Here is a 26720-nt window from a genome sequence, read left to right on the forward strand (position 1 = left end):
TCCTCGTCGGCCGGGGGGGGATGTTCAAAAACATTGTGGCAGTGACTGCTAGTGGCCTCCACTACGGCTTTGGGAGACCGAGACTCTTTGTCGGCTTCTTGCCGACTCCTGGCGACGTGTTGGATCCTGCTACCTCATTGCGGTGTGCCTGAGTCGTAGAGGATCGGGCTCGTCCTTGGTGTTTCCAGCGTTTTATACTGCGTCATCCGCATACGGCCTGCGATGCTGCATCGGAAATGAACCCGCTGTATAATGTGCATACAGAGTTATGCTCCCCAACTCCTTTTTTTTGTGTTTTTTTGTGGCATCATCGTCACCCTGGGTTGTAGACAAAGGCAGCAGGACCTCGGCTCAACAGAAATCACCCTTCCAAATCGCCATACATACGACGCGTGGCATTGACCAATAGATATCGATCTACGTGCATTGAGACGGCTGCTACCGTTGCATTTTGCAGCATCTCATCTTTGTGAACGACCCAGACGGCGAACCCGGTCGTATCTCTTTCCGGGCATAGAACCTTCTGGGCTCACTAGAGCCTTATGGTTAATGACGCGGCTATCCACTCCCTGCTGCCGTGCGTTTCCGCGCTTCTAGTGTAGTGGTATCTCCAACACGCGGCGACAACCTCAAAACGGAGCATATCCGCTCATCTGCGACAGACCGACAGAATTTAGAGTTTACCACGTACTGGGGCTCGGGTCACCATCGGCAGTCACGCTACTCATCAACCATTTTGATCGGCGAGGCAACGTGGATTTTGCCGAGCAACTACGAGACGTGCGGACTCGCGCTGCCTCGTGTGGTCGCCGTGAGAATCATGTCTGGTCAAACTGCTGGTCCTCAGATTGGAGGCGGGAATCCTGCCATGTTCATTCAACATTCGACAACGCGACAGGTGGGTCAATAAGTCTTCAACACCACACTCATTTGGCCCTTCCGGCACCCCTCCCAGCTTCGAAGGAAGAGGCTCGAGGGTGTTTGGGAAAGGTCCAGGTTCCCCAAGCACTCGAGTGCCAGAGAAAGTTATTCGAAAACCCAAAATAGCCTCACGGCAATACATGCACCCTTCCGGCACGACTCAAGTTGAGCTCAATGAACTGGCGGTCTGAGACTCAGACGCATCATGTCTGTGATGGTCTTTCCAGCAGACGAATGATGTAAGGTCAGGGTCCAAGGGTCCCGACGCTTCGATCTGAACACATTTACCATGGTTCTGCCGAATCGATCGGGAGTATGTCGGTCCAGCATTTTCGTCAGCCACGCAGAACCCGAATGTCGGTCTGATCGCAAGGGCGTCTGATAGACCGAACGAAGCATCCCATGTCGAAGCGTCAACCACCACAGTTCACCTTGCTCACGGCGAACATACGGTACGATAGGCCTCGCCATCTCATTGTCATTAGCACCTTCGAGGAACAGGTCTAACCTTTGATTTGCTACGCCAAAACACCAATACCTAATTAACACTCTTTACGTTTATCACAAACGCGACGGCAACGGCAGCAGGGAGCCTCCCATTCAACCGCCTTGGTCCGCCATCGTACAAGAAGAATCTTCCGGCCACTGCTCCTAAAACCACAATCGTTACTTCCCCATTGAACCCTACAAGGCAAACAAAGCAGCAACAAGACCTCCCAACAGGGCAACCGGTCCCATCGTTGCCGCGGCGTTCGATGTGTTGGTGGCGGATGCAGCCGTGCCGGTCTGCGTGGCACTAGGAGTGGTCTGCGAGCCGGATGCCGACGCCGACGCGTTGGCGCTCTTGCAGACGACCTGGTCGGGCACAGCGACGCCGGCACCGGTGCAGATGTTTTTGGCGAACTTGACGGCGGTCTCCTGATCGGCCGGAGGGCAGGCCTTGGTGAGACAGCAAGCGATGCCGTCGAGGAAGCCCGAGTTGGAGCAGATGCACTTGATGTCGAGATTGCTGCAGCCGGCGATCGCATTGCCGGATGTGTATTGGTTGGTGCAGTCTTGCTATTCACGGCGCATCGGGGTCAGCACACGAACAAGTCAGTCATCGCGACCTGTGGCGTCGGGTGGCCCAGGAAAAAGGGGAGGCTGAGACGAGGGGACAACGTACAGCGCATGCCGGGAGATCGGTCTGCGCAACGGCAAGGCCGGCGAGAGCAATGGCCACGGCGGAGAACTTCATGGCGACCGTGTTTCTGTGGACGCGTGCTTTTGCGGATTGTGTTGCGCGACGCTCGGTGGGCTCCGGTCGGAGTCGAGTGGACGGGTCGTGGACAGGTTTGAGCGTTGAGGTGGAATGATGCGTTCACGAGAGGACGAGGACAAAGCTGTTTTCACTGCTGCGGGGGGAGAGAGGAGGAAAGGCAAGTAAAAGACCAGACAGGTGAGCACGAGAACCCGGGAGGGGAAAAAGCTGAAGCCTTATTTTTAAACGCTACGCAACGCAGATGGTGTCCGCAACCCGTGGTGGTATGCTTTAGCCTGATTCGAACCATTCCTTCCCTTGACTTTTCTTCCAGTCCATGGGTGCCGCCGTCCTTATTTTGTTTTGGCCCTTCCTGTCGACAGGCCCCCTTGGGCCAAAAAGGACGGCTACTCTCCTGATTGGAAAATCACACCAATCATTGCGCTACACTGTCGGCGCAGTCGATGCGTCTCATTGGCTGCCATCCCACCTCTTTGGGTTCAATTACCGTTTAAACTTTTGGGTGCTGGAGTTTATTGGAGAACTCATTTGCCCTGGGAAATCAATGTTAGCACCTTAGCATGCATAGTATGCATGCTAAGTCAGGGTCGCCCAGGCCAACCCGAAAAAAAGCAAAACCCCACCCCGGAAGACCCGGAGACTTGTTGTGGACGGGTTACGGTGCCCTCTTCCCCCTGTCCCCCCTTCTTGCTCCACCCGCCCAGCGAGGGTGGGACGGTCCGGGATGGGGCAGACATGGCCGTCCCCGGGCCCGCGTCTGCCGGGAGCTCCGTCGATGTTTGCACTCGTCCCTGCCCACCTGGCCGTCCGTTGTTTGGGTTACCGCCGTGTCTGACCGCGAGGGCGGGACTGAAACATCGTCCAAAGTTTCCCAATATCTTTCGACGCGTGGTGCTCGCTTACTCTGGTCATTGGTCCGCGGGGCCAAGACTCCCGTCCATCGACTGCGTCACAGCAGGCGAGCAAACCTTCTGTTCCTTTTCCGACGGTATTCTGCTTCCTTCCGTCCCCATCTCCGGACGAAAAAGAAAGAAAGAAAAAAGGAGAAAACACAGGACCATCTCCTCCGCAAAGATGAGGCGGGCACAATAACAAAATGCCCGCCGGCACCCTGGGCCGCTCGGTCGACCCACAGCCACCCTCACTTGGCCCACATTCCGGACGGTCGTCCCCTACGTCAGCCCCGTATCGGGACCTCACCTCCTCCATATCTGAGGACTCGGGAATGCGCGCATGAGTGAGCGAGCGAGCGTCGTACGCATCACATGGAGACGCAAAGCACGGGGCGCTTTCATTCTCCCAAGATCGGGGTTTTTTTCTCTCGTTTCTTTTTCTTCTTCTACTTCATTTATTTTCCATTTCACAACGCAGTGAGGGCTTAGACAGGCATTGACGAGCACTGGTACGCTACTTACATCATGCAGATTTGCTCGCTCGGCCCCGGACCGCCTGCTCTCTCTCTCTCTCCCTCTCTGTGTCTCGCTCCCCTTTTGGCCCAGCCACCCTGACGACAGAAGGCATGAGGCTAGTGGATTTTGCGTTCTGTCAGAGACAACCCTGCGCAGGATACGGGCGCCCGTCTGATCTCGGGGCTGCGCCCAGTCCGTGCCACTCGTTTTAACCACTTTCTTGGTCGGCTGCGGCGTGTCTCTACTCTTCACCCCCTTGGCTGGCGAGGGAGAAACGGAAATATGAAGACTCGATCCAGGTGCACTCGGCCTCTTTTCTTCTTGGCCGCCAGCGTTCTTATTCTTGTACGACGGGCCCCAAGACCCAAAAACAGGGCGAGACAAAAGCTTGTGCCACCCGGGCAGTTTGCGACTCTTGGCTCTTGGCATTTGCAGACTATATGGTTAGTAGGGCGGCACGGCGGGTTCACGGCCGTACTACGCCACACAATCAATTTTCCATCCCGGTCCCGCGCCCTCTGCCGCCTCTCTCAGCGCTTTGCAGGAACGAAAACGGGAACGGCCGTGGTTCGGCATACGGGTGGGGGCTGCGCTGCCCAGCCGGGCCAAGGAGTGACCGAGAAAGCTTGACGGGCAGCTGCGCATAGGAAGATGGCAGCGAGAGAATCTGCACGGGAGAAGCGTATTGGAGCCCAGACATCTGGTTCCTCGGCCTGCGGCCCAAAGGTGGGGGACGGCAACATGGTCATACTTGGACGGCGCTCGACGCATCATGCCGGCTTCTCTCTGCGGGCGAGTCGGCCCTTATTCCCGTACTTGGATGCTGGGCAGAGCTTCTTCCCGGCCTGGTTGCTCCGCGTCGGATCACAGCTGGGAGGTTGCAACCAGCAAGACCCAGTCCGTCACAAACCTAAGAAAAAAACGCCGGCAGCCGCCCATAGTAGGTAAGAATACGGTACTCTCGCTGCTCCGTTGACAACGATGCCGCAACAAACTGCCGGCCTGCCCAAACCGCGGGCGAGAAGGGACTTTGATCCGGTCGACTCGCACCGACAAGCCACTGCCGGTGACACGGCCGGGAGCTAGCCACCCCCATTTCCCCACCCCCTTTAACGTAATACTCCAGAGGCAGGTCTCGGTTACCTTTGATCAGGAACAACTCGCACACTTATGGCCAATGACCTAGAACCCCCCAATCGGCTGATGAAAGCGACGTGAAGACAACAGCCGGACCGCACTCATCCCCCTGCCGCGGTGCTGCCCTCCCGCCCGCCCGCCCGCTCCTCCATGACCACCCCCGAATCGGAAGCCATACACTTTCAATAGCGGCGCACCCGGGCCGCGGTTCGTGTCATCGACGGACCTAGCGCCGGGCTAGCGCCTCGTCGCCCCCTTCCCCCCTCGCGAGACATGCACGCTTTGTGTGCGTATGGCCGTCGAGCTGGTACGCTAACCCACGGCGCCAATTCGCTAGCGCCTCGATCGGTTCAATCCTCTATTGCCTCTCTATTGTTAAGGCCAAGCTAGCCAGTGCGTAGGTATGCGAGATGCTCGCCGCTCAATCGCCCTCCCTCAACATATCCAACACAACGAGCAAGGTTTCCACTCGTATCAATAGATTAAGCGGCCGACGCCTACCGAGGCAACAAAAGCCGGTGGTAAAGGGGACCCTGGAAAAAGAAGAAGAAAAAGAAAAGAAAAGAAAAAAAACGCCGTCCTTTTTCTTTAACCTTCTCCGTGCGCGGGCGCCTGGGTATCGGACACATCGTTGGCCCAACCCAGACCGCTACGCCGTGCACTGACTCCGGCCCGTTGTGACGTCTCCGGTCCACCGAACCCCCGGCCAGGGGTGTTGAAGACACGGAGGTGGGTGGAAGAAGGGCAGAAAAGGAGGCTGAAGGCCCGCCTCGGGAACACGAGAGGGTAATGGAGCAGGACGAACGCCGAGGACGACAGCGCTACAGGTTCGTGGAGTCTCTGTCGTCGATTCCGCGCCGGTACGTAGGGGTGAGGTGTCACGCGATCTACGCAGTTGGTTCTACTATCTCCCTTCAACAGGCTCTGATCTACCGGCTGGGCTCTGGCTTCGACGTCGGCTCCGAGTCCCCGTACAAGTGCTCCCCTTGTCGTCTCCTCCTCGGCGTTCCCTGGGTTAGAGCCTCACGTGCCAATATCACGACCTCGTCGAGACGTAGGTGCCATGCCTTGAGAGCCAACACCACCCGTGCGACCGCTCCTATTTGCCTGTATGCATAAATGAAGAACCATACCAGACCCAAGCAGCCAAGCCACGCCCGCCCGCCTCCGTGGTCCCCATCGGCGACGCGCAGCTTCGCCAGCTCCGCATCCTCAGACCGTCCCGCTGTAGCTCCTTTCTCAACTCTCTGATCGACGCGCCCCTGGAGGTTCACGCCCGCCGGGGGGGGGGGGGCGGGGGGCACATCCAAGGCGTGCCCATGTCGAGTCTCCACGCCACCCCGGCGCCGAGAGATCGAGCCGTTCCGCAGAACCTTCCTCCCCCTTGTCGGCGACTTCCAACACTAGTAGATGTATTCTAACTAAGCCACTGCAGTATTCACAGAGTAGAAATGTTCTCTTCCAGACTACTAGACAGAGTCTATGCTAGTGACGCTCAACATGCCCTTGCTAGAAACCTCGCGAGAAGCGTTCCCCGCCCTCCCGGAGCATCACGCCACTTTTACCCTCGCCAAAGTAGTAGATATCATCCCGTTATACCCAAACTGTCCGCTATGTATCACAGTTCCGTACTGCTATGTATACTCCGCTGAACTTAAGCAAAGTCCATCGCTCGAGATCTCCCCCATGTCTTGGCCACGCCCAAGTCAACGCTAAGCAAAGTACACACACTCGCAATCACATCGGCCGCCTTCACATGAGCGAGCATTGGCCGCCAGTCGACTCATCCTCGGAGCCTCTGTTTGGCATATCCGCTGCCCTGCCCATGTCCTCCCAGTAGGTGAAGTCCTTCAAAGAAGCCCTCGAGTTTTGGAATGCCCCAGCCATGGCCTGGAGACACTCTTCATCTCGAAGATTCAAGACCCGAACTATAAAACGCACTCTCTTGTCCGGCTGGCCAGCTCTGAACATCTCCGTGTATAACGGATTCCGTAAACCGCCCAGTCGCCTCTCGAACTCCATGTAGAGAAACATGATCTGAATGGTAATCCAAAAGTAGTTGATGCCCGATGAGGGCGAATCTCCACAGACGTCGTTGTATATGTCCTTCTTGACCAGCCTCAGGAGCTGTTCTCCGTTTAGTTGGGGGCCTGAGTGACTGGCTGGCTCGGCGCTTCTCTGTGCATTCGCCATGTTCAAGAGTGCGTCATCATCTACTTTAAGCTCTACTTTGGCGCGGCGGACCAGGTCCGTTTCTCTAAGGGTTTTCTTTCCAGTTTGGGAGTTGAAGACTTGCTTCGTCTGAGATATACGTAGCATCCCCAGCGAAGATCGTGGCTCGATTTCATGGTCCGGGATGCTTTCAATGTTCCACTTTGCGTCCCGGTAAAGTATCAGGTTCGACTTCTTCCTGAAGCCCAAATTCAGGTCTAGGTCCAGCGCGGCATAGAAACCCCGCTGGGTCTTGGCGACGTCGCGCCGTGCCTGTTTCTGCGCTTGCTTCCCCGGGGCCCACATATCATGCAGTTGTCTTGAGAGGACCGGGCCAAAGTTGTACGTTGGTATTTCGCCGTTGGGGAAAATGCTGTCACTGAATGTATTTTGTAGACTGTGGTAAAGCTGGTTCGGCATTGTGAGATACCTCTTTTCCACAAGCATGTTGTATAGATGGATCATCGTTGTGATAATGGCCAGAGAGTCCCACAAAGCCATAGAATATCGAAATGCCAATTCGACACTGTCCGTAAGTCCTACGGCACACAGGAAAGGAGACAGCTCCCAAAGACCATCGATATTAGTCTCGGAGAAACAGGACTTCGGAAACACGTAATTGGCATGCAAGTGGGTTGATCTGCCAAGGCAGCTCCAACCGTCATGGAATACTTTTATAGAATGGAGCCAAATTTGATGGTAGCCTGGTGCTTCGTGCACTTCTTCGTCGGCCTCGAGAAGCTTCACCAGAATACGAAGAGACGGCAAACACCCGGAGTTGCCTCTCTCATTTTGGCGATCCAAGAACAGCTCGATCTCTCTCGTCGGGTCAAAACTCTGTGGTGGGGCCATGAGAACATGTCCTTTCAACATTTTGATGGACCAGCCGCGCGATACGGTGAAGGCATCGACGATGCATTGCAGGAAAAAGACCTCGTGAGGTAGGATTCGTTCCGAAATACGCGTGCCAGGCCTTTGCATTGCGAGCGAGGTAACGATGCCCCCAAACTCTTGCAAGCCAAGAATCGCATTTTGGAGGAGCTCCTCGTTCTTGGGGGACCAGTCGATGTTTTCGAGGTCTTGTTGCTCTCCATGACCACGCTTGACGACGGGGCTTGAATAGATGTTGACCAGGTCATACAGCCATTTGATCGTGTATGCTCGACGCCATTTCAGCATGTCTTCTTTCGTAGCTTGCTGCAGGTCAAAACCGGGGTCCCAATTCGCGATCTGGGCAACCATTGAGTCAGTTGGCACCCCTGTTCTCTTCTGTTGGTAATCAACCGCAAAATCGACAAGATTCCGATAGGCGTCGAACATGATGTACTCCCTTAGGTCAATATGAGCTCTGTCGCTGCCTTGATACTGATTATCCGACGACAGTAAGTGCATGGCTATATGGAACTCGTCTTCAGCCTTCTAGACGTTCCCCGGCGTGATGGTCCTCTCGAGCGTTTTGTAAGAGACTAGGCTCGGGAAGTCGGCGAAGACTTTCGACTCGGTTTGTTTTACCATTCCAATGGCCAGTTGAACCATGGCGCCAGCAACAACACTGTTGAGGCCGTCGTATGCAACCTCACGCCAAATATCCTGGAGGTAGGCTCGGAGACTGGCACACTCCCGAAAATACGAACAGGTGGCCATGGCATACTCCGTTGTCAGTTCGTCATCGGTTCTGAGAAAGTGGTAATCCTTCAGAGGCACTTTCCCTATTGTTGCGTCTCCGGGAAAAGCTTGCGTCGCGGTCCTCACCTTCTTCTTTCTCTTCCCCTTGCTTTTCGTGCTGTATCTTTTTCGAGCGCGCTTTTGAGTCACGGAGAATCCTTCGTTAAATTCTTCATCGGACCCTTCGTCGTCCAGCGCTTCGCCATCCCGGACTAAGAAGTTGTTGGCGAGGACGATTTCCTCAATGGCATCGGCTGCTTGGAAACCGTACTGCGCCTCTTGGCTTGTATCCTGGGACTTTGCAGATAGGACCTCAAAGGTCTCGAATGCCTTGTATAGTACGATCATGAACGTTCTGTCAGCTGTATGGGACCTCCCGACTCCAGGGTCTCCTTCGGTATATTGTTGAAACTCATCCCAGTGAGCCGTCCTTGCCAGGATTACCGAACGGAGCAACTCAAGGACCACCGATGGGATGCAGCGCATCTCCTCTCCAATGAGCCGAGTCATTGCCGCGAACTCATCAATTGTAACCGTCCCGGACGTGTTGAACCTGACGGGCGACTTCTAGCAGCGATGCGTCTTTCTGTATGTCTTGATAATGAAGTTGGAGGCGTTAATCACCCAGTAAAGCAGGCAATTCGTGTCTTGCTTATACGAAAGGTAGGCGTTGCGGATAGCCATCGTTTCAGCGGTTGGAAATGTTGCATATATCGATGTGGATTAAATTGGTCCGTGTCTGTAGGCTGGCAAATCTGGACGTGGTTAATCTTTTCAAGGACTCATAGCTCGTTGGGCTTGATGCTGACTGTAGCGATACTGTAAACCTTTCCCAGAAATATTGTCGACGTTGGTGTTGTGTTGGCGAAGAGGTGGCCGGTTGACTGACTGAACGAGGAGCCGGTGTAGCTAGGGAAGGGATGTATATTCGTTGTCTGGTCCGATCTGCTACCGCGTCAATGCCACCTTCCTTTCTAAAGACTCGAAAATAGGCTTTGGGTTGATCTGTTCCATGAATGGGAAACTGCCATGTTAAAACGGCTCAGGGAGTGGGAGGCACAAACGCCGTGCGGTCTTGGTCAAGTCACTTGACTCCAAAAGATGAGCCCCAACCCAGGAGTCCGGCTTTTCAGTTAGACTTACACGGTGCAGATGTCACCTGCATTTATCAAACTTTGTAAGACGATGCTGGCGGTGAACTTGAACTGCTAGGAATCTCGGCCTCAAGGGCAGTACCGAGACGATTTATCATCCAGCGACAAGACCAACCCATCGCCCTCCGCCTCTTCTGTGGTGACTAAGAACAGTTAGATCACGGCATATACAAAGTATACCATTAGCCCATACTGCCGGCCAATCACAGACAGCCCTTCACACGGAGAGAACTCGCAAGGGTTGGTCAACGTCCTTGGAGCATAGCTTTGGATTTGACCAATCTCCTTGAACGAGACCACATACGCTAATGCCGAAACTAACACGCTCAAATATTTGAAAACACCACGTTCTTGCCGTTCTCATCGCTGGCGGCTTCCGTTGCATGCATCGTTTTCCGTTCCATTGATGCATTCAAACATGATGCGAAATATGTGACTGCCCTAGATGACCGAGAACGCCCTTAATGCCTCCTTCCTCTACCTCTACCCCCGCATGAAGTCTCCAAAATTCATAGGTCCATGGTGCTAGTTCCTTTTCCGAACGGATCTGGTAGGTTGCGCGCTTCTGGTGTTGCTTGTTGCTCAGTCGTCGAGTCGATAAAGGCCTTTGAGAATGGTCCAGCACCATTGTGCAGTTCTGTCAACGTCTTTTAGATCTCGAATCCATGCAATACCCCATTCAACCGTCAGATCAGCTTCCTGTTCGTATCCTTGGCGGCAATGGCTTTGTCGGATGTTGGAGAGGGTGGGGTTTACGAGGGACAGGTGTAACATGATGAGTGCGCCTAATATGTGTTGCGACCAAAAGTACAGACACGGGATCATGCGCTTGTGCTGAGAGGTCGGTGGGACCATTATAGGCCAGAGAACACAGGCGTGGAGGAACCTTGTGGTTGCTGAGAGGTCTGCTTCGCTTAAGTTGTCCGGGTGTTCGTGGAGAACCTTGTAGGCGAAGGGCCGGTAGAGTAGATATTCAAGATGGTAGTACCGTGAGCGCATAATGGCAAGCAGTACATCGTCCGAGTTGGGATAACTGATGTTCGCACTGGGATTTGCGATGTCGGACCCGATGAAGTTGGTTATGGGGCCTGGATGCAGCCCATCCATGGCTTCCGCAGCATACATATTCTGGACGTAAAACGACTGACTGGTAGGGTGAAGCTCAGGGGCCGAATACACAGTGGAGGCAAGATCTCTGTCCCAGCTCAGGTAACCTGGCAAAGAACTGTGCCACTGTTCAAGCTGCCTCGCCAGCTTCTCGACGATGGTTCGTAGAAGGTGATCTGGGTCAGGCGTCGTCTGACCGGGGTCAATGGGGGCGCTTCGGAAACTACAGGAGACACGGGTCGTCAGTGGGGGGGTTTAGAGAAACGACGAAGCCACCAATATGAAGGAACATATCGAGGCGCTGCTTATTGTTCGTGTAGAATGTATGTTGACAGCAAAATCAAGTCGCAGACAGCAGGGCCAGAACCAATGGGCAGGCAGGGACGCCAGATGAACAGTTATACGCCGGCAAGATTGTGGTGAGGAGAAACAGATGTTCTGCAAAAGTCTCAATCTGGCCGGGGAAAAACTCACCTTGGTTCAGCCCGTTGCGGATCTTAACAGCGAGGTTTCGGAGAGAAACCTGATAGACAAATATCTCGCCGTAATGAGACAGTCTGTCGTTGTACATCTGCACACGAAGAAGTTCGTCGGTCGTGGTAACATAGTCGGGAAACTGGGGCATCTGTATAGTCGGCTCCAGCTTGTCAAGGCCGGTCAAAGGCAGCTCCAACTCTAGCTGGAGATCCCTGTAGCAAATAAGCGATTATTAGATGATGACTTTCCAGAACCAGTGACAAAGGGCGTGTTTTGAAGTGATTTCTCATGCACGAGATGTGCACTCCATTAACACGCCGAACGGCTGGAATGGGGGCGAGATTGGGAAGGGGACCACCGATGGGGGTATGACGAGGACGTAGGATGGGGGCCGTTTGGTCCGGGTGAACAAAATTGCTATGTACGTACGTTTCCATGATGGAGCAATACCAAAACGCCCGGCATACCTGATCTCCGTGGGCTGTGCGAAGCTCGGCAGAGTTGCTGCAGCTTCCCGTTAGCTCATTAGCCCATAAGATAGCTGGTCAAATGGGGCCCGGCTGCCAGCAGGCCTTGATGTAAACTCATACCTGGCAATCAGAGCGTGGCAAGCCAAGGACGCTGATATGGTCATTCTCCAGAATTCCTACCCAACTTGGATTAGTCGATCATCCCAAAGACCCCTTTTCTCCCCATACTCACCATGTGTCGAGAACAACACTCGTAGTACAGCCTGTTACGAGAAAGATAGGGGTGGTCCAAGTCAGCGACGTATTCAATCGAACCGAGATTCTGAACCGATTCCGGTGAATCCACCATTGAGAACAACTTACCCCGCCAAAATGTATGTCTGTATATTTTCCAAACTGCACTCGCTCATGGAAAAGCCCAGGCGCCGCCTTGCTTCGTTAAAAAACTCGATGCCTGGCGGCCGATATTCGATTTCCTCTGTACCACCTGGCCCGCCATCTTGGTGGTCCTGAAAAGCAGAAAACCCTCTGCCTGCTATGTCGGCGATAGCCACTTCAGCGAGTGCCATCACCAGACATAGCAAAGCGGATGCCGCATCGTCGCCGAAATGATTGTGGAGTACCCCAGGGAACACTACTTCCATGAAATGCTGACGGTCTAGAACAGGATGAATCCGGTTGAATGTGTTGAAATATATTCTAGCGCGATCCGCAAGGACGTGTGGGCTTATACCCATCATGTGAGTTAGTCTTGGGTCGTCGGGAGCAATGCCTAACGTAATGCGATCTTGCGAGCCCATGGATTCAAGGCCCCCTCGAGAAAGACGCCGGAGGTCTCCTTGCTGCTCTGATAGCACCGATGAGAAGCTTGGTCCCTGGAAAACAGCCCGAATGCCGGGTATCTTGGGCCGGACGTTTTCAAGTGTCTGCCGGACTGCAGGCCACACCACTAAGTTGTTCGCGGCGGAAGCAGAACGGCGCTTCGGTTGGTGATGTGGCGCCAGGCTAGGCTGACTCGAGGGCTGCACGGTGGCTGTCGAAGAAGCCCTATCGCTGCTGGCGGTGCCTTCGGTAGGCAGAGGGGCCGGGGTGCTATCTCCCAAGCTTAGAAGCTGGGCGTAGATTTCTGGGATATGACTGGTGTGCTGGTTGATATTGGTTACAAGGTCGAGTAACTCAACCAATGTCTTGTCTTTCCTGCATCAAGTCAGCTAATCAACGTGATGCTAACGAAGAACCCTCAGGCTCCATCGTGCGCCACTCCGATACAGGCAGTGCGAGTTGAAAGAGAATTAACGGGCCAAATGATTCGAATATACAAGCACAGGAGCGAGCTTACTTGGTCGGCTTCGGGCTTCCATAATCGCACTCCAGCTGGGTCTTCAAGCAGTACCCACAAGTTGGCTTCTCTTCGTCGCATTTTTGCTTCCTGCGGCGGCAGACCTCGCAAGCCTATCGAGACGTCGTATCAGATTTATATTCAAGGCGAACCAGGCGCCTCTTGACAGATGGGGGAGGGGTGATCAAGGCTCTGTCGAGGAGCTAAGCCACGTGACTGAGCAGTTAACTTGTCATCGCGCTCGTCCCTTAACTTGGCTGCGGAACCAAGACTACGCTTGAAAGAAAGCAGAATTATCTGCATAGCACGAAGACGTTAGACGAAGAGCAGAAACAAAACCAGACTTACGCGTTGTGCAATATGACCGCGCTCCTTTCGATGGACCGACTTTCCTGCAGCTGAGCCCGCCCAGCTCGAAGCCACAGACGAAGGTTCGGTGTTCATGGTTCACCTAGTAGTGAAGAAATCGAAAGGGTGGTCGGGTCCGGGGGGGTTTGGATCATTCAGCAAGTCTTTGTAGTTGATGTTGAAACGAAGAGGTTGCATGCTAGGCTAGGCAGGGCTGCAAGGAGGGTGTGTGTGGTCCAGGCCGGGACAAGAGACCCAGCTCGGGGAAGCAATCTAGGTCGTCGGAACCGCATAAACCCTAGAGGCGAAGAGGGACCAGGACAGCGGCTGCGATTGATAGGTGGTACTGGACCGGGGGTTATCCGCGTGTCGCTGCGAGAAGGCAGCTCAGCGTTGTGCGTTGGAAGTCGGGGAGCGGTCGAGAAGCATGTGCACGTCCTCGGGGTGATGTGGCCCAGCTTGCGGTCTTGTTTTCTCGCAGTGACAAGATGTAGTAGACGGAGCGGCCTCCGCGCCACATGGGACTTGGAAGTGGGAGGAGATACGGAACCGGACACCGTTCTGTCGAGCAAGAGAGGAGTGGCAAGTACAGTACGCGGTGCGGGACGGGTCCTTCCTAGCCGGAGCGCATACCGTGACATGCGATATGCCGCGTTTATGTCAGAAAGTGGTCGGTCTGTTCCGTCGATGTTGTGGGCAGGCTTGGAGGACACACAGGAAAGTGTGGTCGACAGTTTTTGTTGCCTGTTTTTAGGCATCACCGGTAAACAACCGAGCGGAGTGTTTTTTTCCCCCCCGAATTGAGAAGAAACAGGAAAGGTACGTCGAGGATGTGCAAAATTGATTCATAGGAGGGGCCGGAGTAGGAGTCCGACTCCCCGGCGATGCTTATAAAAGCAGGAGACACATCCGCAGCGGGACGGAAGAAAAAGAATGAAGAACCGAACGAAATAACGACGGCAATGGTAACGGTAACCAACATGGGCAACCCGGCAACGGCAGCAAGAGCTTTAGCAATGCGAAACCAGGAGGATCCCGAGCATTCGTCCGAACCACGATAACTTGCCCAGTCAAGGCAGAGTCGGGCGGCAGGTAGGACGGGATGAAGAAAGTGGGAGCACCATCATCTACTAGGTTCAAGACTAGCAACAGTTTAACGCGTTTGTTTCGGTGAATCCTTGCTGTCGGAATGTGGTTGTAGTTACCTATACATGCGAGATGGGCAACCTGCCGAGCCCTGATGAGATCTTGCGCAGCGTAAGGTAGTCATCAAAGAGTATATCGGTGGATACCTTGATTCACGTGCCTACCTAATATGCCTTGCTTTGCTGGACTGAAGGGTGGTCAAGAGCGGAGAGCTGCCGAGACCGCCATCTCCATCGTCGCAGTGGTAGCAGCATCGGCAACCTCGTCCAGCCGTTGGTGCAGCTCGCTGGGCTGTGATGTGATGCGATGCGATGCGTCGCGTCTCGGATCCCTGAAAAGTACACACCACCTTGCCCTAGTTTAGTGTCCCATATCCCTCGCCCTTCCAATGTCCGCCCTCAGCCCTCCGCCCTCCATCTCGCCTACCTGTTGACACCAAGCCAAATACGATATGGCTCTCTAGACAAGTGTGAGCTGGCCGATAGGTCTGGCAAGGTGATGTGGTGAATGAACGAATACATTGGAACATGTTCCAGAGCTACTCCACGCCTTCGATCTAGCCGACACCCCGCTGTGTTCGCGGGCAAGCCAGTGCTCAGATGTGCGATTGTACGTATAATGTGCAAGGGGGTGGGTGTGTTGTGCGCGTGCAATATTTTTGTGTGTGGGGAGGGGGGGTGTTGCTTTGGCCGACAGCATCTTTTTGGTCTCGGGATTGGTAAGAGACGAGAAGAAGTCCATGAAAAAGCAACCCTGTCTGCGTGCCCCGCCTGACCGACGGGGGGCGTTCCGATCAGACTTCCGTGCGTCAACGTCTGGCTCTATAGGTAGTGAATGTTCTCGTCCGTCTCTTGGGTCCCAGGTTACATGTCGCGGTTGTCGTCTGTCACTATCTTGGTACTCTGTACATAACCCGCCTTTAACCTATCGTTGTTGAGCAACAGCCATTTGGTCGCGGAGCCAGTCCCGGGCCCTGCAACAGAAACGGGATGACCCCTCCACAGCAGGCGGACGCCCGACGCGTGTCGAGTCTTTTCAGCTGGCTGGTCGACCATGCGTTCATTTCGGGGGTAATGTAGAGCGAGAGACATCCGTCATCTGCAATTAAGAATGCAGCCCTAGCTAGACGGGTTTGTCTCGACGCCAAGCTGTTTTGTTCGAGCTCACTAGAGCATAATAGCGGCGGGACACATTGGGCGAAACAAATACGACCATAGTTCGCCAATGTTTTGATATGGGTGCTCCCTGTCGGGATGTATGGCAAGGTTATGCCACCTGTAGCAGAGATTTGCGTAAGTGAAATGAACTCGAAAAGACAAGGAAAAGAACACGGATCAACAATGTGAAATTGAACGAGATGGTGAGTGAGATTGGGCTGACGTCGTGGCGGTGGATGTAGGGACTAGAGGGTAAACCCCTGCTTGTGGTTTTTTTCTTCCCTTTCCCTCCATCGGGCTTCACCCTTCTCATCAGCCCCTCGCCGGGGCCCGACATACACTACCTGCCTACCTCTTTGCCAATTTCCTATTGAGGGCTGCTAATTTTGGCATAAGGTATACGAAGAGGCTCTCTTGTTGGTTATGAACGTTGTTGGCGTCGGGGGTACCTGGAACCCTACCGAAGGTGGAAACAGGACAGGGAGTGCCCGATCTGGCGAAGGAAATGAACTAGAGGCGTCTAACCATTCGAGCAGATACTGGGTGTTTTCCTCATGGACCCTAATAAACAACTGCGGCAGCGTGGGCTGCCTCAAGGGTTTTTTTGGAGGGAGACGTTGGCTTCAACGTTTTTGTCCCATACGTCACCTGTGACGTTGTGTCATCCCTAGGGGATTGGGGCGTTTTTTGTTGTTGCTTCTTTGGAACGACTATACCTAGAGCTGTCTACGTCAGCCTGCTTATTCATTTCTTTCTACACGAAGGGTGCCGAATTAGGTGTCCGTTTGAGGATGATCGTCCCTGCGCCTAAAGTGACTGTAATGTCTCGCCAGCCCCCAAGCATGAAAAGATCCTAACTGCTCTATAACGTGGTGTGCAAGGTCGGCACTAGGGAGGTATTATGAGAAGCATCGGGGGGGGTAAGGCGTCAGTTGGGGTCAAGAAAGCCTTAGTTTCGATGCAGGAGACACGATGCGTATCTGCACCTAGCTTCATTCGCTGGTCGCAAATCTTAAGCTAACCTGGCACAAGGCCGGGATGTGGAGTGCCCTGGATTTCCAGGCAAGAACCTAATGTACCTCAAAGTCCCTTGTCTCGAAAAGCAAGAGCTTCTGCGGCTGGATCCCATTTCGTCTCGTCTTCAGCAAACTCCACCTTGCCTGCGTTCCTCTGTAATGTACTCACCTCAGCATGTCTACCCTTGTCTGGATATCTTGTGGGAACACTGCCTGTGCAATAGCAGGCGGGAAGATGAAAGTAGGAGGTTGGTTTGGCAGGTTGCGGTACGCTAGCATTGAGACCGGGGACCCACTTGACGGCTGTGCCAACACATACATAAACCAGTACCTAGCATCCCTCCCATGGCTGATTGGATGGTTGGATTATGGAGTGAATTTTCGGGCCGGTCGAGATTTTTAACCGGCCCGGCAGCACTTGATGGTCGCTGTCCCCCACTCGTACTATGGAGATGTCGTTAGGCGGGGATCACAGCATGGGGGTCTTGGGGCAATTTGACTGGTGTAATACTTAGTTTAGAACGAGGGGCTCCATCGAAAACGACCATCACATCTGAATTAGAGCCGATCCCGATCTCCCTTATCCCTCTTGGGCTGGGCGCGTCTTCAGTTATTGCATACATACACCGCACGTCGTCTTCGCAAGTTGCTTTGATGCGGTTTAGCGTTAGTCTCACAGCCCTGCCTTCGGACAACGTCCTCGTCGTGACGTTGGGTGTTGATGGCGTGGGAACCCAAACAAGGAGCAAATGTCCGAGACCCAAGACTGTTCGTAAACATTTCCGGCAGCTTCCGTTTCTTGGCCTTGTCTCCATCCGAGCGTGCCCTCTCTCCTGCACCCTTCCCTCTCCACAATCGCAGATATAAGTTCCTTACTCAAGTGCTGTATAGAAAGGGACGAGCTGATGTCTATGAAATGTACAAGCACACATACACACGGCTCGGATATGATTCAAGGATAAAAAGAAAACGTTCAGTAGCATCTCAGTTGCTCCAATGCCTGCCTTCATCACCATCCTTCCCCAGCGGCACGCACGAGTAGAGCCCCTATTAAGTAGACCGTTGCGTCGCAAACAGGCGTGGCCGCCGCCGCCGCCGCCGCCTGGCCATAAGCGGGGAGGCTGGAGAAACAATGGGTCCCTTGGCTAGTGCGCACCGTATGTACATAAGAAGGAACCCTCAAGGCGCAGAGGTGAGTTTCTCAGAAATGTGCGGATACCATGCCTTCAATTCAATTCCCTAACATTCTGGCAAAGCCAAGCATCAGCCAACATCGGGACTTACCACGCTTCTGTCCGAGGAACATTCGTGCGACAGAAGCGCTAGAATAACTGATCAAATACCATGGTAGCTACACATAGTACCCACTCTGTACGCCCTCCATTTCTCCCATACCTACATAGTACCTTATGCTCGTGACACTTTCCCCGCCTAACGCGCTGGGGAGCACATGTCGCCGAAGGGCCCGTGCGCACATCCCCATCGAATCCAAAGGTTTCTTGTTCCTTTTTTTTTTGTTTTTGCTCTAGAGGAAAGGACGGGACGGCATGTACGTACCTCATAGAGACTTGACTTGCTCTTCCCAAGCCATCAAGAGCCTCGTTCCTTCTCCTATGTCTCTCTCTACAGAGTACAAACACTTCGTCTTGGCATGGCGGAACCCTGTCAGCATGCCCCGGCGTCAATAATGGGTGGATACTATCTTGGCGTGGTTAATGAACGAGACGCCTCTCACATCATTCATACTGATACTTGTCTCAGACTGTGATCTACCAGTAGGCGGCTCGACATGATCAGCCGGCCTGCCAGGCGTCTCACAACTCGGTCGTACACGGGCCGTTGGCGTCCAGCGCCCACATCTCAACTCTAGGTATGCTTCACCGTCGCGCACCTTCCCCTTATGTCGGGAAACCAGCCTAGCTCGCAAGGTCAAGACCAAAGTCGAGATCTCGCCGTGCGTTTAAGCGCCCACTGCGACATGTTGCTGCACATGGCTCGTTCATTGACTGCTGCTTATGGCGAATCTCCTAAGGTGCCCAGGCTTGACAGTCGCCCCCCCCCCCCCACACACATTCCATCGAGTCATCGTAGGCCTTACTAAGCCCTGACCTAATCAGTATTTAGGCTTTGTTTGCATCGCATCCGACCACAGCCCATAGGAATCAATAAGTAGTCCGCAAGTCAACTTGCCTCACCTTAGACCTTGCCCACCTTCACTTTTCTAAGGGGTACCGGTAGAGATGATTGTAAGGCCGGGTCAGCCGCTACTCTGTACCGTTTGTTGTTTCGGCGGGTTCAGTTGAGACAGACCGATGCGCCATTGGCGACTGGCGCTTGTCGTAAGCCAGATCTCCATGCCTCAAACAAGTGTGGATCTAAGTTCAGATTTGGTTCCAGATCCCAGCTGTGCTCCCCCCCCTTGTCGGCCTCTCACCGAACGTGGACGCGCGCTTCCAACACTCTCTCTGGTTAGGCCCGCTCGCCTTGCAGCAAGCTAAACTTCTGACAGATAGCCCGTCTGCTGTTCGTAAGCACCATCAGCCGCGTTGTTCCGTGGATTGGCTCGAACGGACAAGTCCATCTGATGCATCCGCCCGAAGCTTTGGCATCAGCCGCATCAACGTACGAGACCTCAACAGTGACTTCGACGAGCCTGTCGAGCAGAACTTCTGCCAACCTTGCATGTAATAGCCGACGATCCAGAGGCTTATCCTCCATTGGGATGCCTACAGCTTCGGATATTGGAGCCGATGAGTCCCCGCTGGGAGTTTGGAGTCGGTCGTTCAGTGGGCCCTAGCGTTTGCATTCCTTTGTAGATACGCCACTATCACCAGTACAAGTGGAGAACACTCGCCCAGCTTTGGTCCTTACCGGTGTGTAGGTATTGGGGGCAGATGACACGCGATTACGAAATGATAGACGACATGGCCGGGCTTTCTTTTTTGGTGGTCTAGTTGTGCCTGAGGGGGACGGTTCTCGCGGAGCCTGCTGTTGGATGAAATCGCCCCCTTGGAGAATGGACACTTCAGTGATATGGCTCGATCGGGTAACTAGCTTTTTTCCTTTTTTCCGCCCTGCAACGCCAGGGCTTTTGACTGGTGCTTGTTAAGTTTCCGGACAGGCGGTGCATCCCCAGCCTAGCCCAAGGTACCTAGGTAGTTCGAGACCGACGGGCTCGGTCACCCTGAACCGCCCAGCCGCGTCGGTTGTCGTTGCTTCCCTTCTTACATACCACTCATTATGGCCCTTATCAGGCCGACATGTTGCATGCGTCAACGCCAACCACCGTCGTCACTCGACACCACTCGCTGGCTCCTCCTGGTTTCTCTCGGTTCGGGTTCGCCATCGATCCAGGAAGTGGACAGTCGGTGGGGAAAAGTCTGACTCAACGGCAACACCCGCTGTCAGCTCCTTGCGTTTGGTTTCATTAAAGTACCGTGCTTTTCCAGAAAAAACGAGAATCTTCGCAACGGAGCATAAGAATGTCAACTTCTCTAGTCTCACAGACTGTTTCAACCCAAAGTCAAGAAGCTTTCTTCATCGCAGAAAGCTTGCCCAAGACGACTTACTCGGATACCCAATGAACGCCCTCTTTCCAACTGAGATGGCCATCAACCATGTCAAAACCGTTCTCTATACTGCGGCATAGGCGACCAACACACTGGGCGTAGGTACTATGTACTTTGAGGAGTACAGACGGTACGTATCTACGCCAAAGGATACGCACTTTTTATCTGTCTGGCAGCGGTAAGAGGTGGAGAAGCAAAACAAGCAGTTTCTTGATCATCTATCCATCCTGGATCGAGGGCCAGATGAACCTTTCCACTGATCGCCACTGGCCATGCGTCATCGGGCGTTCCTTGAACTAGACTCAGTCAACGAAATGGCACGCCGAGGAATCTGCAGGCGTTGTTTTCATTCAACAAGACGACTGCCGGTCCTCCACGCTCCCGGCCGTTCTAATGAGCGCTTCGAACAAGCCGGTGAAACTTGACGCTCTCGGCCTTTTGTGACTTCACGTCTCGTTCTCCTATCATCGTACGATAAAAACTCTCAGCTAACGCTCAAGGTGTAACATGAAAGACATGGAATGTCCTTGGCGTCGTGGGAACTTCCAGAATCACCAGAAGACCAGGTTTCATTCAACATCACGCGGTAAACAGGCCCTCTCTCTCTATGTCGCATAGATAAGGTTACACGCACCAATTGCCCGGACTGCCTGATGGAGAACCCAAAATCTCATTGGACAACAGCTGCTGGGCTGCAGCGATTTCGGTCTTCCAACCACCTGTTGTGGCGATCCAATCTGCATCGCGGTATTCTTGGCTCATCGCAGCCCCAGTCCGTACCTTGCCTACTACGTTCAGCTTTACGATGTCCGCAGCAGTGCAGGCGCTTGCGCCAATTCCAACATGCCGACATAGCACGTGCAGACGTAAGCCTGCGGATGCGGAGCACACAGTCGACAATGGACCTTTTTGACACCTGGCTATCTTTTCCGGGGTCTGGGCCAGGACCGGGGACAGGTCGAGGGGCGGCTCGGCTTCAGTATCCGGTCCAGTCTCCCCTTTTGTGGCGCCAGCAACCTGTCATGAGGGGAGCATCACACCAAATTGTGTTGTACTTGCGGGGCATGTCTGCACAAGTAGAGTTGCAATCCACACTGTATAATTGTGAAATACCGATCGCAACTCCTGAAATTGGAGATCCTTCCTTCTTAAGGAGGGAGGGCCGAGCGTCAGTATCGGGGTGTTTTTTGGCTATTGCCATCCGACGGCTAGTACTACCTAACCACAACCTCGAGATTTAGCTGGCTTCTCCCGTAAATACTTACAGCTTGCACGGATGATGAGCGGGTCGACCCAAGGAACATGGATCCGAACTTCATGATGAGTATTTTGCCTCCTTTGCAGATGCATCTGACCAAGCAAACGTTCCTTTGCTGTAGCTTGTAACTCATGACGACGATCGGATACGACGGCGTCACCGGTTCGAATTCCTCGAGTTCATGCTCTTGCGCAAGTCATTCCCCGCGAGGTACATCTACACGCCGTTTCGCTGAACGTTGGTTTCCGCCAGGGCCAAGCGCTTCGCAATAAGCTGTCGATACCACGTCAGAAAATCACTGTCGGCTCGCTGGTTGTTTCGACGAAATGCATGGACTAACCTCACCGCACGTTACAGGCTCGTACTTGGCCGGATTATTCTCGTCGATGCAGGTCGGCAGAACGCCCAGTTTTTGGTCAAAATTGAATCCTGTACGCGATAAGACAGGCTGGTCAGCAAAAGCAAACACGAGGAGGCCCGTGACCTCGTCGCTGAGAGGCTGAGGAGACGGCTCATACCAAAGAAGAAGGGCATCGAGATCCTATCTTCCCTGCCATGCTGGATGACACGGTGGACCGTCGAGCTGAGCCTGTCGTTGGTCATCCGCATGAAGAAGTCCCCAATATTGACGACAAACGTGCCGCGGATTGGCGGCGCCCACATCCATTCCCCCGCTCTGTTGAGCACTTGCAGGCCCCTGTGCCCGTCCTGCCACAAAAGCGTCAAGATCTGCAAATCAGTATGTGCGCCGACCCCGACCTCATCCGGATCTTGGACGGGCTGTTCGCCATGGCCTGGATAAAAGTTTATCGCAAAATCGCCGCCGGGGTACGTTGTCAGGGGATCAAAGTGGTCCTCGGGGAGATCGAGCGCCAAGGCGATGACACGGATCAAACGGCGCGAAAGGGCCAGACAGGCACGCCAGTGGGCCAGAACTGAGGACTTGAACCCTGGGAGGACGGCGGAGCTCCCTTCGTCGACCCAACTGAAGTCTTCCTTGGGAAGATGTTGCCTGACGTGCGCCGGCACTTGGTCGAGGACGCCCTCGTGGAGAGGGTCGAACTCGGGCTCATAGTGGCACATGAAGGCTTCTTTCCTGTCCTTGGTCTCGGCCGGATTGGCCTGTCGTTCCCGGAAGCCACAGTACCCGTAGGCCGAGGTGGATGATTCCAGCTTTCGCTTTTGCTCCTCTGGCAGTTTGAAGAATCTGTCAATCAAGTGAGCTTGACGATCCCCGTTTCGCCGGACGCCGGACGCCGGCCCCAGTCCCGGTAGACAGGACCGATCTCGGTCATTGGTGCACTTACTCTATACCCTTCTGATGAGCGGCTTCCGTCACATGCTCAGGGATGCCATGATTCTTGATGTAGAAGAACCCGCTCGTCTTCGCCGCCTGCAAGATATCGCTGGCGACAGATTTACGGGCATCGAGGTCCCCGTTCATCCCTTCCAGGTCGATGATGGGGATCTCATCCGGCGTGCAATCGCGTGGTGGGTTTGTGGATACCAGTCTGTAGGTCGGGCCGTCGTAACTGTTCAAGAAGATTTGCCTCTTGTCAACTGGCACACTCTCAGTTGCTGTCACGGTAGTCATCTTGGAGCGCAAGCAGTGTTTGACTCGTCGTTCTCAAGAGGATGGGAATGGTGCTGGATGAAAGGTGCTGCGGATGTGATACGTCGTTTTCCAGATACGAAACTAGCCCGTCTATATCGGTGAGCTCGGTCCGCTGTGGATATTTATATCATTTTCTAGAAGCTTGAGTCTATTGGAACCACGTTTTCTCGCCACTGGTTGTCCATAGTCCCCTACAGGCACTCGAAAGCTTAAGCCCCGGTACGTCCTCTTCAACGGTCCGCCGATTTCCGGTTATCTCCTTCCCCACCCGCGCTCTTACCCGAGGTAGGGGGTCTCCCCGACCAATGGATAAGCTTACAGAAATCTCCGCCTATCTCCTGTTTTGTCCGAAAACCATCACGAACCAACCCCTTTATCCTCCACGAGACAGCCAAGTATATTGTTGAACCATTGTCTCACAGCTGCCCTATCATCCGGCCTCTGAGCTGGCGATCGCGGAGAACATCGAAAGGGAGGACGATGCGCAATGAGGTGGACTCGCCGGGTGTGCGCCGCCGCCGGCTGAGCGACGAAAGCCGGCGGGATGAGGCGGGGAGAGAGGATTCGGGCCGCAAGAGAAAGAGGCGCATCCTCTCATGTGATACGTGCCGCAGGCAGAAGTGTCGGTGTGAGCTTGATGAGGAGTCGGATGCTTGTGCGCGGTGTCGCTCGTTGAGGTACGTCGGCGAGCCAATGTACACGATTTGCGTCAGCTGCTCTTGCGGACAAACAATCCTAGCAAGCTGGGTTGAATGCCTGAGCAAGCAGAAGTGACAAAATTCTGATCAGATCAGGATCACTTGCACGTGGAACGATAGCGGTGATACACACTCCGTTTCTTCCCGGGAGGCGGCGAACAAGCCCGATATCGAGGGAAGGTAAGTTTTGTCTCCGTTTTCTCCGATACGCAACTCACAGCACAGCTGCTCAATATCGGTCTTTCTTAGATTTCGAAGCATAGAGGCATCAATCGTTGACCTCAAGACGACGATACAGACGCTTGTCTCTGGAAACCGGTTAGATAAGAGGAGGACTCTGGCGACTGGCCAACAGGAACGACAACAGCAACCGCAACAGCAACATCCGTCTGCGGACAAGAACGGCAACGAAGACGCCGACACTGCCAAAGTGCCAAGCAACGAAGACGTTGAGCCGGCGGATCGACATGTCTACTCGTCCCCGGCGGAAGTTGTACGGAAAGTTGGAAGTCAGCTGAGCGGACGGCACCGAAGGACATTTGATGTTCAGGCCGATGTTGTATCGCTGGGCCTTTTGGATGACAAGACAGCCCGTGATCTGGTTGTTGAGTGAGTTTTGTCCCCAGCTAACTTTGCTTGGTCCCCAAAATCGCTTCTACACAAGAAAAAGAAAGGAGGGTACAGACGTGGGGGCGAATCACACCTCTCGGCATGTCTGCATAGCTGCGGGAGATGGTTTATTCCGAACGCTAAGCACTCTGTAGATTCGTACGCCGACGACGACATACTCTCCTCATCAATAGCGAGGTCGACCTTGCCCCCAGGAATAGGGACCTCCGGCACGCGTCACCCTTTCTGCACGATGTCTGCTGCCTACACGCCTTGCGGTTCACTGAGCACAGCTCTTCGGTGCTGCACCGGCGCGTTTTTGAACATGTGAGACTTCAGATGGGCCAGCTGATGATTGCGAGCCCGCTTCCCTTGGAGGAGTTGATGGGTATTTTGATCATGAGCTTGTGGGCATCGGCGCCGTCGGTACGTGAAAGCGCTCACCACAGATCAGATCCAGTGTTGAATCTCGACGCCGGAGAACCGGACATTGGTATCATGATTGCAGATCGGGCTGATACAACGCTACTAGGGCCCTGAATATATCGATAGCTGGCTAGTAAGCGGGCATTGCGCACAGCAGGCGATGCTGAGCATCAATTTCTCGGAAATCCTATCGAGGACAACATCCGGGACATCGACGGAGGCGGACCAGAGGGTTATGAGGCTTTGGGCTAATACTTGCTTGGTAAATTTGCAGTAAGTCCTAACCTCTGAACTTGCGCCAGCCACGAGCCTGCTAGGGAGGAAGCAAACGGAAATGCAGAGAAAGGATCCGAATGGGTGAACATCTTGCACACGGTTGTGGATAAGTGCTGAAGGAACGGTGCTGACGTCGATCACCTCAGTTGGGCGGCGACCACTAGTCGACCGGCGACTGTCCCGGTTGCATACCTCCGACAGTGCAAACTATTGCTCAACTTTGAGGAGGTGACGATGCGAGACGCCATGGTATATGCTGAAATAATGCTATATCTGATACTGCAGGACAAATTCTCGCAGAGGCTGTATTTGGGCAGCGACGGCACATGCGAGGACCTCTCCGCATGGAAAACAAGGTGGAACTACTTGTTTGGTAGGCCCAGCCCATACAATCCCTCCCCTTCGGATAATTGCAATCCATCACAACGCGACACACATGCACCAATGTGCGGACGCATGCAAAGGGATGACTTGAAAAAAGGCTAATGCGTTGGTTGAACAGAACTCCCTGCCGCCTCGACGCTGAGAATAAGCTACTCAATCGCGTGGCTGATCCTCGCCCGGCGTTCGCTCGAACGCGACCAAGCCGCATCAGACCAAGACTCATTGTCTAGCTCGCCGAGGCTTCACCCTGTCGACGCCGCGGCGAACAGCGAAGCCCACAACCAGCCGGGCGCCCATGAGCCTCCCGACATGACGCAATCCCGCGTCAGCGCCTTCGCGACGGACGTCGTTCGGGCATTCGTTGACATGCCGGCCTCCCGCGCTGAGGAGCTGCCCGAGTTCCATCGTCTGTGCGTGGCGTACGCGATGCTCATCATCTCAAAATACGAACAGAAGCCGTCGGCGACCGGGGGCTTGCCGTCCGACGCAGATGACGTGGTGCTGACGCTGCTCCGCGACGCTCAGAAACACAACGGCGTCACGGGGAACAGCGCGCCGTCGGCGATACAATTCGGACTAGAGAGGGCCCTAAAGAAGGTTTCCTCACGCATCGAGGGCCGCCTGTGTGCCGCCGGGGGTCACCATGGAATGCTTGGGGTGGGATTGTCTGAACTGGGGGTGGGTGGAAGCCAACCACCGGGGCCGGCGGCGGCGGCGGCTCCGACTTGGACGCAGACGACACAACAGCAGCAGCGGGGCACGCCGGGGCAACAGTACGATCACCCATCTTCCTCTTTCACGGGAGAAACTCTGGTCCCCGAGTTCGACAGTTCTCTGTCCTTAGAGACGATGGATTTCTTTTTCAGCGGCGGACACCTCGGGCTTGGAGACCACTCATTCTTTTGATCCCTCACCCCAGGTTGGGGGAATGGGATGTTCGCATGCGAAACATCGCTTGGATAAAGTACATGTCATATGGGCTGTAGAGGGTAAAATGTTGTGAGATGGTGCTTTGCGTACCTAATGGCGCTTTGTTCCAAGCGCACGATTGCTGCCCAGCCGCGCAG

General features: G+C 54.2%; 6 protein-coding genes across 6 annotated transcripts; 1 reads left to right on the top strand and 5 right to left on the bottom strand.

Annotated features, from left to right (window-relative positions):
- Nucleotides 1–1605: 1605 nt before the first annotated feature.
- Nucleotides 1606–2158, bottom strand: ColSpa_00228 (GPI-anchored CFEM domain protein ARB_01017; the record flags this gene model as incomplete). The annotated part of the gene is made up of 2 exons (XM_049266440.1): nucleotides 1606–1980; nucleotides 2087–2158. 2 exons carry the CDS (start codon nucleotides 2156–2158, stop codon nucleotides 1606–1608), a joined length of 447 nt encoding a protein of 148 aa, XP_049122397.1.
- Nucleotides 2159–6480: 4322 nt separating this feature from the next.
- ColSpa_00229 (uncharacterized protein) lies at nucleotides 6481–8259 on the bottom strand (the record flags this gene model as incomplete). Its single annotated transcript, XM_049266441.1, has 1 exon — nucleotides 6481–8259. One exon carries the CDS (start codon nucleotides 8257–8259, stop codon nucleotides 6481–6483), a length of 1779 nt encoding a protein of 592 aa, XP_049122398.1.
- A 99-nt stretch (nucleotides 8260–8358) lies between these two features.
- Nucleotides 8359–9114, bottom strand: ColSpa_00230 (uncharacterized protein; the record flags this gene model as incomplete). Its single annotated transcript, XM_049266442.1, has 1 exon — nucleotides 8359–9114. One exon carries the CDS (start codon nucleotides 9112–9114, stop codon nucleotides 8359–8361), a length of 756 nt encoding a protein of 251 aa, XP_049122399.1.
- Nucleotides 9115–10340: 1226 nt separating this feature from the next.
- Nucleotides 10341–11490, bottom strand: ColSpa_00231 (uncharacterized protein; the record flags this gene model as incomplete). The annotated part of the gene is made up of 2 exons (XM_049266443.1): nucleotides 10341–11041; nucleotides 11340–11490. The coding sequence occupies 2 exons, from the start codon at nucleotides 11488–11490 to the stop codon at nucleotides 10341–10343; spliced, it is 852 nt and encodes a 283-aa protein (XP_049122400.1).
- Nucleotides 11491–21861: 10371 nt separating this feature from the next.
- ColSpa_00232 (2-oxoglutarate-Fe(II) type oxidoreductase hxnY) lies at nucleotides 21862–23239 on the bottom strand (the record flags this gene model as incomplete). The annotated part of the gene is made up of 4 exons (XM_049266444.1): nucleotides 21862–21918; nucleotides 21986–22074; nucleotides 22164–22852; nucleotides 22953–23239. 4 exons carry the CDS (start codon nucleotides 23237–23239, stop codon nucleotides 21862–21864), a joined length of 1122 nt encoding a protein of 373 aa, XP_049122401.1.
- A 2723-nt stretch (nucleotides 23240–25962) lies between these two features.
- ColSpa_00233 (uncharacterized protein) lies at nucleotides 25963–26559 on the top strand (the record flags this gene model as incomplete). The annotated part of the gene is made up of 1 exon (XM_049266445.1): nucleotides 25963–26559. The coding sequence occupies one exon, from the start codon at nucleotides 25963–25965 to the stop codon at nucleotides 26557–26559; it is 597 nt and encodes a 198-aa protein (XP_049122402.1).
- Between the last annotated feature and the right edge of the window lie 161 nt (nucleotides 26560–26720).

The sequence above is a fragment of the Colletotrichum spaethianum genome (assembly GCF_022836535.1).
Source record: "Colletotrichum spaethianum MAFF 239500 DNA, contig01, whole genome shotgun sequence".
NCBI classification, from domain to species: Eukaryota; Fungi; Ascomycota; class Sordariomycetes; order Glomerellales; family Glomerellaceae; genus Colletotrichum; species Colletotrichum spaethianum.